This window comes from Talpa europaea (genome assembly GCF_964194135.1).
Source record: "Talpa europaea genome assembly, chromosome: 12".
Lineage (NCBI taxonomy): Eukaryota > Metazoa > Chordata > Mammalia > Eulipotyphla > Talpidae > Talpa > Talpa europaea.
In genome coordinates, this window is record NC_140079.1 from 6613798 (window position 1) to 6634616 (window position 20819).

A 20819-nucleotide genomic window follows, 5' to 3' on the forward strand; every position below is an offset into this window, starting at 1 on the left:
GGATGCAGGGGAGGCCTGTGATCTGGCTCAGGGTGAGCCCTTGTAGCTGGCGGAGGAGTCATCAGGAACTGGGGACGACTCCTGAAGCTCAGCAAGGTTTCACAGTCCTCTGTGACGCAAAGGTCAGGCAGGCTCTTGGGGGTCGAGTTGCTTTTCTGGTCTCCTGCTACTAGGCATGGTGGGTCCTCAGGCTGGGCTGCAGGTCTGCCTCCTCCCACTCTCCACTATGAGCCCCGGGGCTCTGGCTGCCTGCCCAGACTGACATCTTCCCAGGGTGAGCATAGAAGATCCCCCTTCAGCCGGAACACACATCTGCCCAGGGCGGACTGAAGCCTGGCACTGCCAACTCAGCTGCCTGCCCAGCCTCTCCCTTACTGCCTGCCCGCCTGCCCATCTGGCCGCTGGGCTGGCCAAGGGCACAGCAAAGGTGGCCCCCTAGGAGGCTGAAGCTGCCTTGGGCTGACCCAGGCCATAGGTGATGAGGAAGGGGTGCAGGGTACCCCAGCCTGGGGGCAGCCTGGCAAGGGTGGGAGATGGCCCAGCTCAGCTCTCCTATTATCCAACAGGCCCTCGATCCCTACTGTGTGTAGGAATAAGCCCCATCTCTGCCCTCTGGGTCCTAACACCCCGCGGGTGAATGGTGCCCTATATGTCAGGCAGAAGGTGCTGTGAAGGCTGGGGACCCAGGCCCTGGCTTCCAGACGGGCGTGTAACACACAGTCCTGCCCCCCTCTGTCTCTCTGTTCCCCATCTCTCCCAACACCTACCCCAGCCTGCCCTTTGGCTGAGCTGGGGTGGGGGTGGGGGGGAGGAGCGGTACCCGAGGCTAGGGAGAGAGTCCTGAACCCATGCCCCCTGTCACCTAGTACCAAAAAAAAACCTCCCACCTTCCGCAAACCCCAGAAGCAGAACCTCAGGTGTATTCCCAGAGCTGGACACTGGAGGCTAGGACCACCTCGGTCCTGAGCTCAAGGGGCAGAGATGGGGCAGCTGTTGGGGCTCCCAAGTGAGCATCGGGTGGGAAGGGATGGTGCCCCCCTGTAGCCCTGGGGCACCTCCCCGTTTTAAAGCCCACAGCCTTACAGTAGCTCCCAGGCCCTCGCTGGGCTCAAGGGCGGAGGCTGCCAGCAACCTTGGAAGTCTCTCCTGATCGGCCTCCTCTTGCCCAATTCTGCCTCAGTTTCCTCATATGCAAATGGTGAGCTGGACCCGCCTGCCTCTCTCCAAACATCACAAAGACTAGGGTCATTGTCCAGGGTCCTCGAGTGGCAAGGTTCCTATGGCCTTTTAAAACGCCCCTTTTTCTTGTAAATTCTCAAACCTATGCAAAGGAGAGGCTGGCACCGGCGCAGCTCCGCTGTTCATACCAGCCGGGCTGTGCCCTCCGGGCGGCGGCGAAGCTGGGCGCCTCCCAAAGGTCAGGAGGCCCCTCTCCAAGGACGCGCGCGGAAGCCCCTGTCCTGCGGCTGGGCTCCGTGACCTTGGGCGTGCCCTTCCGCTGCTTGTGCCTCAGTTTCCCCTGCTGGGACTAGGTCTGAGCCGGTCTTCTACGGCTCGGACCTCGTGACCTTGGGCCGCGGCCTCAGTTTCCCGAGCGTGGGGCCGGGGCGGGGCGCGTCGCGAAGGGGTGCGGACAGAGGCGGGGCTCCCACTCCCGCCCCTCCCCCGCGGCCGACGCTCCGCCCCCCGCCTCCCCCCGCCTCCCCCCACCTCCCTTGGGCTCGGGCCGGCGGCGGCCGCGGCGGCTCCGCTCCGCACTGCCCGGCGCCGCCTCGCCATGGACGCGCGCGGGGGCGGCGGGCGGCCGGGGGAGAGCCCGGGCGCGACCACCGCGCCGGGGCCGCCGCCGCCCGCGCCCCCCCAGCAGCAGCCGCCGCCACCACCCGCGCCCCCCCCGGGCCCCGGGCCCGCGCCCCCCCAGCAGCCGCCGCGGGCCGAGGCGGGGCCCCCAGAGGCGGCAGACGAGGGCGGCCCGCGGGCCCGGCTCCGCAGTCGCGACAGCTCGTGCGGCCGCCCGGGCACCCCGGGCGCGGCGAGCACGGCCAAGGGCAGCCCGAATGGCGAGTGCGGGCGCGGCGAGCCGCAGTGCAGCCCCGCGGGGCCCGAGGGCCCGGCGCGGGGGCCCAAGGTGTCGTTTTCGTGCCGCGGGGCCGCTGCGGGGCCCGCGCCGAGCCCGGGCGCGGGGCCGGGGCCGGCGGACGAGGCGGGCAGCGAGGAGGCGGGCCCGGCGGGGGAGCCGCGCGGCAGCCAAGCCAGCTTCATGCAGCGCCAGTTCGGCGCGCTCCTGCAGCCGGGCGTCAACAAGTTCTCGCTGCGGATGTTCGGCAGCCAGAAGGCTGTGGAGCGCGAGCAGGAGCGCGTCAAGTCGGCGGGGGCCTGGATCATCCACCCGTACAGCGACTTCAGGTACAGCCCCCCGGAGGGGCCGGCGCGGAGGAGGCGCAGCCGCGACCGCGCGCGGGGGCCGTCCCGGGAGCGCTGGGGGGCGGGGCGGCGCGCCCCGCGGGTGACCTCCGGGTCCCCCGGTGACCTCGGGCGCGTGGGGACCCGCCCGAGATGGACCTGGGGACGCCGCGTTCCGCCCTTGCAGGGACGCGTGGAGACGCACGCAGGCTCCCGCCGTGACCCTGGCGCGCCCCCTCCCACGCACCCCGACAGCCCCAGCCCGGGGGTGGGCGCGTCACGGGTCACAGGATCGGGGCGTGAGCGCGGGGGGACGAGAGGACAAATAGAGGGGAACGTGGGCTCCGGGAGACGGCAGAGGGCGGGAGGGCGCCGGGAAGGACGCGCGGGCCGGCAGGGAAGGGGTTACGCGGGCACGGCCGCTCCCACGGTGTCCACCTGCGCCGGAGGAGCCGCTGGGCGGCGCGTCCCGGGCCCCTGGGCCCGGCTGGCTGCGCGGGGAGGGGCCGCTGAGCGCCGGGGTTCCCAGGCGGTGTCTTCCCCGAGCCGCCCCGCACTGGCCGCGGGCGCTGCGCCGTGTGTCGGGGGCTGTGCGGCCGCTGACCCGGGCCAGACCGCTTCGTGCGCGGACGGGCTTGGCGCAAGGCCGCGCGGCGGGGTCACAGCCCTGTGCGTTTACGGTTCGGCTCCTGGGTCTGTGCTGTGGCCTGTGAGTGTGTGTAGCACTGCGTGTCACTGCAGGCGTGTGTGTAATCACAGGCATGTGACTGCAGGGGCGGGGGGCCTGGGGCCTGGGCCGAGGGTGGGGGCGGGGGGCGTGTCCCCAGGGGTGTGTCTGCGGGGGGCCTGCCGTGGGGCGTGTTGGGAAGAGGTGCGTGTTTGGTGACCAGGGCGGGTGTGCAGCGGTGGGCAGTAAGATTTGAGCTGTGTGCAGGGTGTGTGTGTCGTTATTTGCCCGTGAGTGGCATGTGTGAGTTGGGGTGCAAAGGGTCTGCCGGGACCTGCGCCGGCCGCCAAGCCTCGGCCGGCGGGCGCGAGCAGTTTCAGCACCACGGACAGCAGCGCTCTGGGGCTCTCCTCCGGGGCCAGGTGGGGCTGTGTGGGGGCGGGATATAGATCCTGGGTGTCACCCCACCCTCCACCCCTGGCCTGGGCACGGGAGGCTGTGGGACTCTCCCTTTCCTCGGCCCTTCGGCAGCCCCAGTGCTTGACCTGGGAAAACTGAGGTCCCAAGTGCACAACTCGGGGGTGGGGACTGCAAGGAACTTTGAGACTCCCACTTTGCAGCCCTCAGGCCTCTCCTGAGAGGTGAATGCAGGCCTGACCCGCACCTGGGCTTGGGGAGAGGACAGAGGGGTTCAGAAGGGTGCCTCTGAATGGTCCTGACCTGCGTGGGACTCAGCATCCCTCCACGGGCTGGTCCAGTCTGGGCAGGCTGTGGTCCGCATCTTGGCTCATGTTTTTGTCTGTGAAATGGGGATGGACTTGATTTCCAGGGGTCCCTGACTTGGCTGGCCCCACTGTCAAGGGGGACTGGTGCCGCTGACCCGGGAGGACGTCGGGCACATGGTGGGCAGAGGGAGATGGCTGCAGAAAGTAGCTATTCCTCCCTGTCCCCGCTGCATGCCTGCAGTGTTCACCACACGTCCACGATACCAGCCAACAAGTGGGGGACACAGGTCAGCATCAGGGACTGGCAGGATGTGGCCCGTGGAGCCAGTGCCTCCTCTGGGCTGTGGGTGGCTCTGGGCTTCCTCTCAGCTACAGAAGGGGGTAGTGGATACATTGGGGTGAGGGGCTGTGGGAGGGAGGAGTTGGGCAGGTCACATAGTCCAGGCTATGCAGATCCATTGCTAAGTGGGGGTGCTTTGCAGGGGAGGGTATGGAATGTGACCTGTGTTTGGAACTTGGGGAGTCACAGTCAAACTCAAAAAAACTAAGATACTGCTGGGGTAAAGTGGGGCCCCAGCACCCCTGTGTTTAGGAATTGTGCCCCCTCAAGGCCTTTCTGATTTAGTACAGAGACAGTCTCTAAGCACAAGGGAACAACCCTTCCTGAGCCTCGTCATGGTCAGGGAGTGGAGCATTTTGTGACAACCTGCACAGTTGTGAGGGAGGCACAGAGAGGTAGAGTCACCCACTCGAAGACACACAGCTTGTCAGGGGCAGATTGAGGATCACCTCTGGATAGGCTAGTCCCCATGTCCACGTTCTTGACCGCCAGACAGTCCAGCCACTGTCCATGTCCCATCCAGATCAAGAAGCAATTCTGGGGGCTGTCCAAGATCTCAGGCTCGCGGGGGTAGGCATGCATCACCCCTGTTTGTATGTGTGTGTGAGCTTTTACAAACCGCTTATGGAACATGGGGAGGAGCTTTTCTGGGTTTGCTTTTCCACACTTGCCTTCGTTTATCTTCACAGCCCAGCTGGTACCCGTATCCTCACTCCATACATGATTTAAAAGGGGACGGGGATGATGAGGTGAGACTCACACCCCAACCCCCAGGCACCCCAGCCCTGCTGTCCTCTCTTCCACGCGCTGCGACACTGTGCTTGCCGGGGGAGCCCGTCCCGTGCATGTGGACCTGCCGCGCAGCTGCTGCCACCGCGGGGTAGCCAGGGTTTGGGGGCCTGGAACCTCCCCGTCCATCCACAGCGGCGCTTCCAGCAGAGGGGTGTTTGCAGAGGCCCTGAGGGAGGCTCTTGACCAGTGGCATGTGTGCAGGACAGCCGGGGCAAAGCCAGGGGTAGGAGCGTGAAATGTTGGGGGCCGGGCTGAGTCATGGGGGGGGTTGCAGAGCAGCAATAGTGAGCGGGGGCTCTGTGCCCATTTACAGCTGGCTTAGGAGTCTGAGTCCTGGGTGGGACTCAGGCTTTAGTTCTCGCCCCTTTACCACCTGTAACTGGTCTGGAGTCCTCTCTGGGCCTTTCTGCCTCGGTTTCTCCAAATGTGCGGCGCTGGTAGTGTGAGGGAAAGGTGGATCTCTGACTTTCACAACCGTGCCCCCGACTTTATATCCTCCCCCGCCTTCCTGCAGAGCGCCAAGCCTTTGTACACGCTGTCCCCCCACCATGCCTGCCCTCACCCAGTTCCGACCTTTCACCTCCCGTTCATGCGCTGCCCCCGCCCCTGCACGTCAGCCCTGTTGGATGCCATGTGATTCGCATCTGTGCCGTCATGACTTTCACTGCTTCCTTGAGTTCTGGCCTTGAGGGGGGCGCCCCGAGAGAGACTTCGGGAGAGTGGCTTCCTTGCTGCCTTCCATCTGTCCCGGAGTTTTAGTTCTTTTTTTATTGTTCTTGGTCTCTACGTCTCTAAGTGCCAACGAGGTTTGACTTGAGTGTCTCCTGAGGCTGCCACTTTTTCACTCAATGCCCCTGAATTATCTCCTGTTGGGGGGTCTGGCATGAGGGGCAAGGGATGAGTCGCTCCATTCCTGGCCCTCACAGGAGTTTAGGCACAGCCAGGACCAGGGGCCGCTGGCCCGTGTCTGCATCATGTCCTCCGGGGTCCCCAGGGGCCCTGGTGGTGGGGCCGGAGGGGCTGATTTGAAGAACCTTGCAGCCCTGGAAGGCCGTGACCTCCCTCCCCGCATGGACCATCGGACCCTTGGGAGATCAGGATGGGGTGGGCAGGCTTGCTGCAAATCCTCACATTAGCTCATGGGAATTAACCGGAATTATCCAGAGTGCAGGGGCCGAGGAGCAAGCAAGGGTTTCCCTGGCTCTGAACCTGGCTGGAAGGCAGGCGGGGTGGGGCGGGAGCAGGTGTCCAGGGCCCACCCCGCCAAGAGGAGGGGCCTGCATGGTCCAGTGAGGGAGGCAGGGGCTGGGGAGCCAGACCTCCCCGCTCTCTCTAGGAGTTCCCTGCCCAAATTGGGACTCTCTAGTCCCTGAATTCCCTACTTTAAAAAGTCCAATACCCTGCATCAACATTCCAGGGCCCGGCCGTGCCCGTGGGGGTTGAGGGAGGCTTGGGAGTCCTCACTCAACCCGCCTGTCCCAGAGCCAAGCAGTACAGGCCACCCCATCTTCTGCCTCTGCCCCCTGCCCGGCCCCTGGCTGCCAGCGAGGGCTCCCCAAGATGCACATTTATCCATCTTTCCCTCTCACGATAACTTCCTGCAGCCACAGCTCCCCCATTGTCTTCCACTGCCCCTCACTCCCTCGGCTCCAGCCCCAGACCTCTGGCTGGCCTCGAGAGGAAGCCCCCAGCAGCTACAGGGCCTTTGGCTGGCTTTCCCTCTGCCTAAGGGGCGAGACCCTGTATCCACCAAGTAGTTCCTTCTCCATGGCCCACCCCTGCGTCGCTGGGTCCTCACCTGGCTCCCTCTGAAGTCGTCTGTGTGGCTTGCCCCGGGGAGCCCTGGCCCGACTGGTCACGCCACGCGCGTCCTAGGGTCTGGCACACAGCAGCCTCCGTATGCCCAGGGTCACCAGGTCTGGCCATCGCCCCTGCAGAGTCTCCCTTTCCCATCCCAACTCTGAGCTCTGATCTGCAACTCCACCTTCCAGGGCTTGCGCCCCTAATCCACAGCCCCCCCTCGCCATTTATCACTAACTTCCGGTTCTAATGGGTTTGCCCCAGTTCCTGGGCGGCCTCTTCCCAGGTCTTGGTCTGGGTCCTGTAGTGAAGGAGCTGCCTGCCTGTTCCCTGTGTCCCTGACCAGTGGCTGTGGGACCTCAGTCAAGTCCCCAGACACCCCACCTGGGGGTGGGGGGCAGAGACCCAGGGCACGTGTCCTGGCTACTCGCCTGCTGCAGGCACCGTGAGGGGACGGGCCCGAGTCGGGAGCAGGCGGGTGGTGCAGTGTCCCGAACTGCGGCTGGAAGTGCAGCTGCCTGGATCTGTGCGCCCCTGGACCCCTACCTGGGCAGAGAGGGTGGCTGGTCAGGGGAGGGGCGGTCCCAGCTGATATCACGACCCAAGTGCGAGTGAGGGGGCACCGGAGAGACGTTTCCAGGCTTTCCCGCCTACTGGGAGCCGGAGCCGAGAGCCCCGGGCGTCATGTGGGTCTCCATCCTGTGGGAGAGCCCAGCCTCATCCTCGGATCTCACGGCTGTTTCTGTCTTCAGCTGGAGGCCCATCAGAAACTTGACATTTGTTCGGGAAGGTTTTAAAACATGGCATGTAATTATGGCTGTTGGTGTTCTCGGTGAGAAATGCCCCGTGACGACTGAGCAGCTGGTCCCTGACTAACGCTGGGGTCTGACGAGCGAGGCCTTGGATCACCGAGGGCTGACTGTGTGCCAGGCCCCTGCTGGCGCTTGCTGACATCCTCGTGGCGCCTGGGGCAGCCTCAAAAGAGCGGCAACCCCCCTCATGCAGACGAGGCACTGGAACTCAGAGAAGGAGTGTGACCAGCCCAAGGCTGCACAGCTAAGGGGAGGGGAAAAGGGGGGGAGGGGTCTGGAGCAGGACCCTGGATTCCTCTGTCCCCTCCCTGGATCCTCTGCCCCAGGCCTCAAGTTTCCCCTTCCTCTTCCTGCTTCCTTCCAGGGGGGGACCACGGTGGAGGGCAGGGCTGTTTGTGGGTATCCAGTAGGGGTGGGTTGGACACCAGGGGGATATTGCCAGCTGATTTGCCCTTTATTTTTTTTTTATTTTTATTTTTTTAAGATTTATTTATTTATACAAGCACTGGGTACAGTCAGAAGCACGGGAGGGTGAGAGAATTCACCAGAGCCAGAGCGGGGAGCAGAGCAGGCAGAAGGACCGAAGTACACTGCTGAGGGGAGCAGCGGGTGGCAGGAGAGGTCTGCGCGCCATGCGGGACCCTCCTCCGGTGGCCGGGGAGCAGCCGGGGATCGAACCGGCGCTGAGAGGCTGCGGGCAGCTTCGCAACCCAGCGCTCAACCACTGCGCCACCGGGGAGGCCCTGATTTGCCCTTTAAGCCCTCCCCCATATCCCTGCCGTCTGCTCCCACACCTTGTGAAGAATGGGGGCAGGGGTGCTGAGTAAGGTCACTCCCAGAAACCCGGGGCCGTGGAACACAGCTCAAGGCCTGCAGAGGAGTTCCCAGAGGTGCGCAGTGGAGAAAGGACAGGCCCCGAGGCAGCCTTCCTGGGTCTCAGTCCGTCCCCCTGCTCCCGGGCTGGATTACCTCTCTGTCCTGTTAATGAGTGTGGGGGCATGCACCTCTACCCCCACCCCAAGAATAAAAGGAGAGAATGTCTTGAAGAGTCACCATCAGGGATGCCCTCATAGGCCGTGGCCACTTAGACTGCATCCAGGAGCACTAGTGGTTTCTAGGCCCCCCATTGTGCCCCGGTGGTTTCTTGGCCCCCGGCCTCTCACTTTGTTAGTTACAGTCGTCTCAGGTCAGCAGCAGACCCCAGCAGTGCAATAGGCTGAAGCTTCTAGGCCAGGTGTGGAGGCAACTCTCCCGTCCAGACACTTGTGACTGCGCGCTGACGTCCCAGGACCAAGCTGCCTCGTGACACATTTCTCAGAGCTCGTGAAGGGGTGAATGACTGTACTCCTTCCTGCTTGCCGTGTCCCGGGAAGTGTGCCCCGAGTGTGGGGGCCAGGCCTGAGTATGGAGAGGGAGAGGCAGGATTAGGAACCTCAGGGTGGATACTCTGGAGTTGGAGGAGGGAACTGGGGGTGGCAGGCAGATGAGGCTTCTGGGTCCCAATGGGTGTGGGGTGCTGGGGGTGAGGATGAGCAGAGGCCCCATGCCCGGGGTCTGAGTCCCCTTCCCCAGAAGGTTTGTGCAGGGCTCTCCTGCGGGCCCAGCCCCTCTTCATCACGGCCCAGGTCCTCATGACCACATGTGGTCAGGAAGGTCAGAGGTGTGTCCTTGGCACTCAGCACAGGCCTGGCTGTGTCCCAGGACCACACAGGACTGGCTCCCCGAGAGCCTCCTGGACAGATGGAGACAGGTTTCGAGGGATTAGAGCTCACCTAAGGCCACGCCTCGCCAGCAGGTAGGAGCCCCGCACCGGGCAGCCGGCCTGCTGCCGCCAGGGCTTTAGATGCTGGGGCCCTTCCAGCCTTTGGCTCTCGCAGACGGAGCTGCTGGGCACATCTTGCTACAAATTGCTTTTTAATTTTTTTCTCTTCCTTTTGGACAATTTCCTTGGGATCAATTCCCCGAAATGGAAGGCCGGGTGACCTGGAGGGCGGTGGCAGGGCCGCGTGGTGTTAATAGCTGTTGTCTGCAGGCCGCCCAGACAGGAGCCAACTTCCAGCGCTCCGTGGACAAGCTCGCTGCAGCCAAGCCCGCACTGGGCTTGTGGGCCTGGCTCGTGCGCATTTAGGCTGGTTCCCCCAGACCTGGGGACTCTGTCCTTGACCGGGGAGGGGGCCTGAGCCTACAGAGTAGCCCTGCATGAACTTGCTTGGAGGGCTAATGACGCCTCAAAATCTGAGACCCTCCTTTGCTAGAATCTGCACAGCGTGTGTGGGCTCGGACCTCCAAGCCCGGGCATTTGCTTATCACCGAGACTCAGGTCTTTGGAGTTTTGTGTGTGTGTGTGTGTGTGTGTGTGCGTGCAAGCGTGTGCGCGTGCAATTTATGTATATAACATACATATTAAAATTTAGTGTTTAACCATTTAAAAGTGTATATTGAATGGTGTTAAGTGCAATCACAATGTCAACTGTCACCTCTAATTCCAGAACCTTCCATCACACCAAAAAGAAGTCCCCCTCCCCATCAGAAGTCACCCGCACCCCCTCCCCCAGGCCCTGACACCATGAACTATCTCTGTGGCTGGGCCTGTCCTGGATGTTTCCCGTCTGTGGCCTCACACCGCGTGGCCTCGTGTGTCTTCTTCTCTCCTTGAGCGTCCTGTGTTCAATGTCCCTCCCGTGATGGCGACTGTCAGAGCTGCCCCTTTCCATGGCCAGTGGTGTTCCCGGGGCTGGAGGGGGAACAAGCCATGTTTATTATTTCACCTGCTAACTACCCGAGTCGTGTCCACCTTGTGGCTGTTGCGGATCTTGTGGCTGTTGCGGATCTTGTGGCTGTTGTGGATCTTGTGGCTGTTGTGGATCTTGTGGCTGTGGCCTCGCCCCTGGAGGTCTCTGTTTGAGTTCCGTTTTCCGGGTAGACGGCTAGGAAAGGAGCTGCTGGTCATGTGGTCCTTCTGCTTAACTTCTTGAGGAAACCCCAGTTTTCCCTCAGAGCAGCTTGGAATCGCATTTTCTTGATTTCCTTGGGGCCGGGCAGTTGTCCACGTGGCCTTTTGCTGCATCTGATGTCCTCGGGGGTGGACGCTTGGTCCAGAGCACCACGGCAGCATCAGTATCTGTTGCCTGGACAGATGGGCCTTTTGCTGCCCGCGCTTCCCGGGTAGACCGTCAGAGCTGACCTCGGGAGGCCTGTGCTTTCTGGGTGTGTTTGGGAGCGCAAGAGCCAGTGTCATTTTCTCCAGTCACATTTATCACATTAAATGTCCCAGCGGCAGCCAAGTCCGTCCGATCCCTGCACCTTCTTGGCCCCCCAGGCTGGCCATGCCCCCCCTCAAGGTGCTTCCTAAAATAGAGGCGCAGACAGTGTCCCCTCCTCTCAGCCTTTCAGCTGCTGGAGTGGCACTGGGCCCCGCGGCTCCCAGCTGGTGCCCTGCAGCCCCCACGCCCAGCCGTGCCTCTCGCGCTGTGCCCAGTCCCCGCACCCCCCCGCTCCGCGCCCGCCACACCCTGGCTCCCTGCTCGGCTCTCCTCTCCTTGTGGCCTGATGCTTTTTGGACTCCAACCTCGTGCCGGCACTTTGGCCCGTGGCTGGTCATGGGAAACATTTCATCTATTTTTGAGAGGCCTCTTGGACTCTTTGAGGTCTCGTGCTCCGCCAAGGACGCAGGGTCAGAGCCAGCTGGGCCAGCAGGTGCCCTGGGGCTGGGGCTGCCCGGCGAGCCGTGTGCTGGGGGGTGGGGCTCCCCAAGGGTGGGCTGCGCGGGCCACGCCAGGGCCAGAGTCTCCTCTTTGCCACGTGAGGTGCGATCTGGGCTGGGTCTGGAGGGCTCCCGGGCCCCTGCAAAGGCCGCGGGGTCGTGGTGGGGAGACTGACAGGCTGTGCCTCCCCAGGTTCTACTGGGACTTCACCATGCTGCTCTTCATGGTGGGAAACCTCATCATCATCCCCGTGGGCATCACCTTCTTCAAGGATGAGACCACAGCCCCGTGGATCGTGTTCAACGTGGTCTCGGACACCTTCTTCCTCATGGACCTGGTGCTGAACTTCCGCACGGGCATCGTCATCGAGGACAACACGGAGATCATCCTGGACCCCGAGAAGATCAAGAAGAAGTACCTGCGCACGTGGTTTGTGGTGGACTTCGTGTCCTCCATCCCCGTGGATTACATCTTCCTCATCGTGGAGAAGGGCATCGACTCCGAGGTGTACAAGACGGCGCGCGCCCTGCGCATCGTGCGCTTCACCAAGATCCTCAGCCTGCTGCGCCTGCTGCGCCTGTCGCGCCTCATCCGCTACATCCACCAGTGGGAGGAGGTGCGGGGCACACGGGGCATCCGGGGCGCAGGCAGGGGCGGGGCGGGGGGGCCGGCGCCCTGCAGAATGGACAGGACAGCACCTCGAGGGGCCACTGGGGCAGAGCCCTGGCGGGGGGCAAGGGACGGAGCCTTGGGTAGAGTGGGGAGCACAGAGTGGACTTTGACACATCCGCGCCCCATCCCTTCACTCCGCCGCGCAAGGGGATGCCTTTGGCAATGGGGAAACTGAGGCTCGGGAAAGCAAAATCGCAGCTCTCTCATCTGGACTGAGTGGCCTCCCGCCAACCCCCCTCCACCCATGGTCACCCGGAAGGCTCAGAACCGCTGGTGTCCAGCGATATCCAGCTCCCCACTCCTGCTCCCAAGGCGGCAGCTGGGGTCCCCGAGGGGAAGCGGGCGGGACGGTGGTTCTAGAAGGATTCAGGCGCTCTGGAGGGCAGCAGGTTGGGTGGAACAGTTCATCAGTTAACACGAAATGCAACTGAGGACCTTCCGGGAGTGGGGGGGCCGCCCCTCGAAGCTGGGGGGGTGATTCTTCCACTGCCCGGGTGGGGGGGGCTATTGTCGGCTCCAACCCTCAGCGCTGCGCCCCGCCTCGCCCCCCAGATCTTCCACATGACCTACGACCTGGCGAGCGCGGTGATGCGCATCTGCAACCTCATCAGCATGATGCTGCTGCTGTGCCACTGGGACGGCTGCCTGCAGTTCCTGGTGCCCATGCTGCAGGACTTCCCGCGCAACTGCTGGGTGTCCATCAACGGCATGGTGGTGAGCTCCCGCCCGGCGCCCGCGCCCCGCCCCCTGCGGTGCAGGCAGGACCCCCGCGTAGGTGCCGCACTGAGGCTGCACCCTGAGCCCCACCCACCGTGCAGAGGGAAATTGAGGCTCCAGGTGCCCCAGCCACTGTCGGGGGCGAGGACTGAAGCTAGAGGGCTCCCAGGGGTAACCCCGCTCCCTGCGCGGGTGCCTGCATTTCCCCATGAGCGACCCTCTGGGCCTGGCGCGTGCCCCACCACCGAGAGGCGGCTCCTCGTCATGCCGGGGGCACTGCACAGCTTTTGTCACCCGGAGACACCACCTTAGTGTTCTAGTCCCTGTTGAGTCCATGTTTTTATTCACGTATTTACTGATGTATTTATGTAAAAGGCCCTGTTTCCCGTCCCTGACTCGGGGAATGTTGTCTTGAGCCGCAAGGGTCCAAGTCACCGGGGGCCCGAGACCTATGACTTCCTGGCTGAGGTGCCGGCTGGTAACCAGGGTGTCTCGGTGCCAGTGGGAGTTGCAGGCGGCTTGGCACCACTGTGGCACATGTGGGCTGGGCCACTCGACTTGGGCACCGAGCAGCTGGGCGAGGATGGACCAGGAGCTCAAAGGGAAAGCCCCGGGCCCCTCCCGGCGCCTGGCACAGCTGCCCGGCTGAGGCGGCCCATTGTGCGGCCGGACACGGAGCACGCTGTCCTGCTTCCTGACCGGCTGCTGCCCCTCCCCAGCTGGGTCAGCTGAGGACGGGGAGGGGGAGGGGCCCGCTGGCCCTGCCCGATGCTGCCACCCCCCTGGCCCTCTGGTTGGACTCAGTGTCTCCAGCACATTGTCCCCAGGGCCCCTGAAGCCGTCAGGTACTCGGGCCTCACAGACCTGATCAGGGTCTGTAGCGGGTGGGAGTTCCTGGACCCCCAGGGCGCACTCTGGTCTCTCTGAGCTTCTGTTTCCCCAGAAGTGAAATAGGAAGGAAAGGCCAGGCCCGCCCCCGCCACAGACACGCCCTGGCACCTGCGCATCACGTCGCCGGCCTGAGGTCGCGTCTCTGGGTTCCCCCTGAGCGTGGGGGGCGCGCTGACTCCGGCGCTAGGACGGGCGGCAGGTGGGGGCCTCGGGGCCGAGAGCGCCCGCCCACCCCGCCGCATCCCTGCAGAACCACTCGTGGAGCGAGCTGTACTCCTTCGCGCTCTTCAAGGCCATGAGCCACATGCTGTGCATCGGGTACGGGCGGCAGGCGCCCGAGAGCATGACCGACATCTGGCTGACGATGCTGAGCATGATCGTGGGCGCCACCTGCTATGCCATGTTCATTGGCCACGCCACCGCCCTCATCCAGTCCCTGGACTCCTCCCGGCGCCAGTACCAGGAGAAGGTCTGCTGGGGAAGGCCCCCCGGGGACTGGGAGGGCGCGCCTGGCTGCCCCGGCCCTGTGTGTCCCGCACGGGCCAGGGGGGCGCATGCGGGCGGGCTGTGGGGGTGCCGGGGGAGTCCGAGACCAGGTCACGCGGAGCGAAGGTCCTGCAGGTGTGGAAAGATGGTGAGAAAGCTCGGGAGGAAGGGAATCTGGAGCCTGGAGGGGCATGCGGTGGGAGAGGTTGAGGAGACACAGCGGGGGGACAGGACAGGGAGGTCAACCATGGCAGGCCTAGTCCACAGGGTGTCAGGGAGGTCCCTGGGGTGGGGGAGTTGGAGGGCCTCTCGGGGAAGCAGGCAAGGGCGAGGGCATCCGAGCCAGTGAGGACGGGCTGGGGTGGGGAAGGCACCTGGCAGAGTCCAGGAGGCCTGGGTGCCGCGGCCGCCCACAGGGAGGCCTCTGGAGGACAAGGCTTTCTGGCCTCGTCCTACCCGGGGAGCCCGTGGGAGCCGAGGGAGCTCAGGCCCCCCAAGTCAGTCCTTTCTGGAATTCAGCCCCACTCCCCACCCTGCCTCAGCTTCCCCTCCTGTGGCCAAGGGTGTGCTCAGCTCCCCAGCTGTGGCCCCATCTGTCCTGCACTGTGGCCCTGTGGCTGGCCCTGGCAGGGCAGCTGCAACCCCCCCCCCAGCAGTGCCAAGCGAGTTGGCTGGGGCAGCGGGATGGGTGCCAGACACCCGGCTGTCCGGAAGCCCCGGGTGTCACACCCAAACATGAGCTGGTGCCACCACCCGCCTGCCATCACGGGTTCCACTGAGCTCAGGGCAGATGTGGCCAGGAGGGGCTGGGGGGAAATCGTGCCGGGCACTCCTGAGGGTGCCGCCCTGGGGACAGAAAGCCCTGGCACCCCTGCCCTGCTCAGGAAGGGCTGAGTGGGTGGTGTCTAGGAGTATTATTGTCGAGGGGATCCAGGCCTCCCGGAGACTGGGGGCCTCGAGGGTGGGGGGGCCTGGGCGGCTGAGTCCAGCCCAGCAAGGGCCTGGGTCAAGCTGCCCACCGTTTCCCAGGGCCCAGCTGCTATAGAGAACACGAGACTGTTTTCACTAAAAAGCATGTCCCCAGTACCGCACGGGGCGGGGGCTGCACACGGGGGGCCCGAGGGCAGCTCCAACCGCGCGTCCTAGATTGTCGTGGCTGCAGCTGGCGGCCCTTTGGCAGGGGGCTCTGGGGGCGGCTGCTGACTGCCCCTCGCACCTCGCCCCCCGCAGTACAAGCAGGTGGAGCAGTACATGTCCTTCCACAAGCTGCCCGCCGACTTCCGCCAGAAGATCCACGACTACTACGAGCATCGCTACCAGGGCAAGATGTTCGATGAGGACAGCATCCTGGGCGAGCTCAACGGGCCCCTGCGGGAGGTAGGCGGCGGGGGCTCCCCATTGCGGTGCGGCACGAAGGGCTGAGCTGCACCCCCACATAGACCCTGACCTTCTCCCCTGAGCCAGCCTCTCCCGAACCTGAGGAAGCTGCAGACACCCCCTCTCCAGGAGTCCTGGGGGGGCCCCAGCACCCTGGCTTCTGGCACTGTTTGGGGTCTGTGCTGGGCGTGGGGGCCGGGAGGCTCGGCTGTCCGGCTGCCGCTGCAGGCCCAGGAGGCTCCTCACAGCCCGGTGGTGCTGGCGGCGTCCCGGGGCCGCTGTGATAAGTTCCCACAGCCTGGATGGCTTCAAGCAGCAACCATGTCTTCTTTTCACTCTCTGGGCCAGAAGTCCAAGGTCGAGGCGTCCCAGGGCGGCGCTTCTTCTGCAGGCCCCGGGGAGGCCCTCCCTGCCTCGCCCAGCTGCCGCTGTGGCCAGCAGTCCCGGGGCCTGTGGACCGTCGCCCCCGCCCCCCACCCCCTCGCGGGGCCTCTCCCTGGGGCCTGTCGAGTCCCTGCTTCTGCGGAGACCTCGGTCACTGCATCCAGGCCCCCTTCCCAAATGAGCTCCTGGGCCACTACGGGGGGTCAGCACTTGAACACATCTTTTGGGGGTGGCTCAGCCCACAGCATCCACCAAGCAGTAACTGCGCCCCAGCTGTGAGCCCTGCCCCGCCCTCGAGAGGTGGCGGGGTTATGCTCCGTGAACGGGGTGCCCTGGGGGGGACACAGCGCTGGGCGGTGGGGGAGCCTGCAGGTGCCCCAGGCCAATGTGGGAACAGCGCCTGTGCTTGGGGCGGTGGGCGCCGCGGGCGCTACACTGAGGATGTTTGGTCCTGCTTGACAACTGCTTTCACTCAGGTCCTTTCACCTTTGGAGAGAGCCCTCACGACCGCAGATGCGTAACGCGGGGGGCTTCAGTGTGGTGGGGGTCGTGCAGCCGCTGCCTCTGCCTGATCTCATCCCTGTCACCCTACGGGGGGGGGGGGCACCCTTGCCCTCCAGCCGTCACACCCCATCCCCCTTCCCCAGCCCCTGGCGATCTGTAGATGATCACGATTGAGCACAGAAGATGCACCCGCTCCCGCCCCTCTGGCCAGCTCCCTCCCACCGTAGCCTCTTTTCATTGAATCAGGAGAAGGGCGGGCTGGAGTCTGGGGCACCCCCTCGCTTGCCCCACCCCCCACATTGCTCAGGCACAGGCAGCGGCGCCAGGTGCCCCTTTGCTGAGCTCCAGGCATCCTCAGTCTGTACATGAACTTGGGGTGCAGCGTCGATGGGCAGGGGCAGGCCCCCAGGTCCACGTGCCCTCTGAAGGCTTCCTGGGGGGCGCAGTTCCCACTGGGGAACGGTGCCATTCCTCCCCCGCCCCCCGTCTGCTGGTGTCTTACTCGGAGGGGGTGAGCATCTTTGTGTGATCAGAGGCTGTCTTATTTGCGTTTCTTTTCCCATCAACTGTTCATAACTTGCTTTCTTTGTTTGCTGTAGCTCTTTATATGTGGAGGACTTGAACCTTTTGTGACACAAATTCCTGTCCCAATGGCCAATTGTCTTCTGATATCTCTTCGCTGTTTTTGTTTTTTACGGGGGACTTCATGCTGTGTACAGCAGATGCTGTGTGTGCCCGCTACACACAGTAGGTGCTGCAGATCTATGCTTTCCATACAGCACTTACTGTACAGAGCAGACAGTCTGCGTGTATGCTTCCTGCGCACAGTAGGTGCCCATCTCTCTGGGCCACGCACGCTTGCTCCCACCCACGAGACTAGGTCTCCAGTATCTTCCTTCTGTCCACAGTAGGTGTTCAACACGTTTCTCTGCATAATAGGCGCTCAATACTTGCTGCCCAAGGTGCTGTCCACAGCAGGGGCGCAGCGTGCTCTCGCACACGCCTGAGTGTTAGAGGACGGGCCCCGCTGGCTCCTGGTGCTTGCACAGTTTCCGGCTTTCACGCATAGATCCATCCCGCAGCCCCTCACAGTTTATCTTGGAAAGTGGTGTGGCGGGGGGGTTCAGGTACCCCTTCTGCTGCAGGGATGAGGCGTCCGTCCAGCTCTGCCCAAGACCGTCTTGACCCTACAGCATCGTGTGTCTCGTTGTCTTGCTGGACTTGAAATCTGCCCCGCGGGCTTGTCTGCTTTGGGGGCCCAGGCCGCTCTGTTCCGACCCCAGGGGCTTCCAGGGGTGCTTAGAGATCTCAGCGGACCTTCTCTTGCACAGGCGTCCTCCTGCTTTTGGTCATTTATCGGGATGAGCTTGGCTAGCCCGTTATGGAGAAAGCAGGGCCGGTGGGATCTTCTCTGGGATCGTGTTAAGTGTGTGAGCACTCAGGGAGCACAGGCGCCTGTGAGGCCCTTGCTAAGACCACGAAGCGCGCACGGCTCCTCTGTGCCTCGCAGGAGCGTTTCTGAGCTTGCTTTAGGTTTGGGCATTTCTCGCTAAATCCGTGCCAAGCCGCCGCTGAGCTCCGTGTGCTGCTGCGGGTGGGGCCTTTTCATCCTTTGTGCCTTCCACAGCCCAAAGTAGGACGAGGTGGAGGCCAGCCAGCCCCGACCCCGACGCTTGTCTCCTGCCCCACAGGAGATCGTCAACTTCAACTGCCGGAAGCTGGTGGCCTCGATGCCACTGTTCGCCAACGCCGACCCCAACTTTGTCACGGCCATGCTGACCAAACTCAAGTTCGAGGTCTTCCAGCCGGGCGACTACATCATCCGCGAGGGCACCGTTGGCAAGAAGATGTACTTCATCCAGCACGGCGTGGTCAGCGTGCTCACCAAGGGCAACAAGGAGATGAAGTTGTCGGATGGCTCCTACTTTGGGGGTGAGCGTCTTGGGGATGGGGCGAGAGGGGGGCCTGGGACAGCGGCACTCCGCCCGGGAGGAAGGGGGAGCGGGAACCCGGCCTCCCCACCCCCGCAAGTGGCGTCCAGAGGCGCGGGCGCGGCTGTCATGGACACCAGGGAGGGTCTCCGGGTGAAAGGGTCACCCTAGCAGGGGTGAGGAGGCCCGACCTCAGTCAGGGCCACTGGGGGGCCCCGAGGATGCATGGGGCGCAGGTGCCGTCCAGCAGCTAAGGGCACTCCCCCTGCAGAGATTTGCCTGCTGACGCGAGGCCGGCGCACGGCCAGCGTGCGGGCCGACACCTACTGCCGCCTCTACTCGCTGAGCGTGGACAACTTCAACGAGGTGCTGGAGGAGTACCCCATGATGCGACGGGCCTTCGAGACAGTCGCCATCGACCGCCTGGACCGCATTGGTGAGTGGCCCAGCTGTCAGGTCTTGGCGGTTATGTGGCGAGAGGGCCTGGCATGCCCCCCGCCCCCCTCCCCCAGATTGTCTGACTTCCTCGTGGCCAAACGCGGCGCTGGCTCCCAAGAAGAGTGTGAGGCGTTTCCAGTTGTGCAGAACTTGGGCTCACTTGGCGAGTGCTGTTGAGCACAGTGAGCCCGGGTGTGGCGTGGGCAGAGGCGGGCCCCGGGGCACCCTCAGGAAGCTCGCGTCATAGCAGGGGTGTGGGGGCGGTGGGCTCCACTGAGGAGGGGATGCTGAATGGAGACCAGACAGGAGGTGTTGGCGGCAGAAAGGATGAGGAAGGCATGTTCCAGAAGTGCGTGCAGCGTGCACAGAGCCCCTGAGCTAGGAGGAACTGGAGTTGAAAGCCGGCACAGCTGGGAGGGAGGCTGGGGAGGCAGGTGGGAAGCAGGTACATGGGCCGAGGGGGCTGTGGGGGAGGAGCAGACTATAAATCAGGAGCAGCAGTGAGTCATGCATGATTCCAGGCTCGGGAGGGTAACATCGGATTCGAATGCTACACGTGGCAGGTGGTAGGGAAGGAGGTGGTGGCCTGGCCTGGGAGGTGGTGACGTAGGGAGAGGCAGGCTCCCAGCTGACTAAATGTCAGGGTCGGGGAGATGGTGGCCCTTGGCGTGACATGTGGGAATGAAACAACTGGAAAAGCAGCTCTGGGTGAGGACAGGTGTTAAAGGGAGACGTCACGTATACAGGAAGTGCTCAGCGTGTTCACGGCACCGAATTCACTGTCCACCGGGTGCTCGAATACCTGAGAGTGGCAGGCGCTGGGATGTTTTGCTCCGTGTAGTAGGCGCACAGCCACCCTGACTGGGCGGTGGGGGGGTTGGCACCGTGCACCCAATGCATGCTTGCTGTATACAGCAGGTGTGCGGTATCTACTTGCTGAATACAGTAGTGCTCAAGTTCTGCGTACACCACAGGCGCTCAGTATCTGCGTGCAGGCGTTCCGTCCATGCTGGCTGTAGAGTAGCTGCCCAATACCTGCCTGCTAGAGTAGGTGCTCAGTCCATTTGCTGTGCAGAGCAGGTAGATGCTTCCTGCTGCACGCAAGGTGTTCCACTCACACTTGTTATATCCAGCAGCTTGCTACATGCGGGGGGATGTCACCTGCTTTCTGTATGCAGGAGGCACTCAATACACGCAAGTGTGTGTCCTGGCTCAAGAGCAGTACCCAGATCCCGCTTGCTGTCCTCATCAGGCGTCCACACAGGCGGTAGCATGTGGCCTGGGTGTGCACAGTAGGCTGGACCCGCTTGTGGCACAGGGAGGCCCTCCGCATGCTCCGTGCTCTTGGGGTGCAAGCAGATGGTGCCGCCTGCAGCACTGACCTTCTCCCTCCCCCCCAGGCAAGAAGAACTCGATCCTGCTGCACAAGGTGCAGCATGACCTCAACTCAGGTGTGTTTAACAACCAGGAGAATGCCATCATCCAGGAGATTGTCAAGTACGACCGGGAGATGGTGCAGCAGGCAGAGCTTGGCCAGCGCGTTGGCCTCTTCCCACCGCCACCGCCGCCACAGGTCACCTCGGCCATTGCCACGCTGCAGCAGGCCGTGGCCATGAGCTTCTGCCCACAGGTGGCACGTCCGCTTGTGGGGCCTCTGGCACTGGGCTCACCACGCCTTGTGCGCCGCCCGCCCCCCGGGCCCACGCCCGCTGCCCCTTCACCGGGGACCATGCCGGCTGCCAGCCCCCCGGGCGCACCTGCCAGCCCCCGGGTGCCGCGGACCTCGCCCTATGGCGGCAGGCCCAGCTCTCCCGCCGGGCCCCGCGCCGGGCCAGCACTACCTGCGCGCCGTCTGAGCCGTGCGTCGCGCCCACTGTCGGCCTCGCAGCCCTCGCTGCCCCATGGCGCGCCCGGTCCAGGTCCCACAGCCTCCGTGCGCCCGGCCAGCAGCTCCACACCCCGCCTGGGGCCCACGCCTGCCACCCGAGCCACCGCACCCAGCCCGGACCGCAGGGACTCGGCCTCCCCTGGCGCTGCCGGTGGCCTCGACCCACTGGACTCTGCGCGCTCACGCCTCTCATCCAACTTGTGACCCTTGCTGCGCCGCCCTGTGGGCCGGGCGGGTCAGGGTGGAGGCCATCATTCAGACCAAAGCCATGCCATTGCGCGCTGCCCC

General features: G+C 64.0%; 1 protein-coding gene across 1 annotated transcript; it reads left to right on the top strand.

Moving 5' to 3' along the window:
• Positions 1 to 1777: 1777 nt before the first annotated feature.
• On the top strand, positions 1778 to 20814 carry HCN2 (hyperpolarization activated cyclic nucleotide gated potassium and sodium channel 2; the record flags this gene model as incomplete). The annotated part of the gene is made up of 8 exons (XM_084250777.1): positions 1778 to 2406; positions 11436 to 11859; positions 12468 to 12629; positions 13774 to 13992; positions 15240 to 15386; positions 17966 to 18206; positions 18477 to 18641; positions 20044 to 20814. The coding sequence occupies 8 exons, from the start codon at positions 1778 to 1780 to the stop codon at positions 20733 to 20735; spliced, it is 2679 nt and encodes an 892-aa protein (XP_084106903.1). The 3' UTR covers positions 20736 to 20814.
• Between the last annotated feature and the right edge of the window lie 5 nt (positions 20815 to 20819).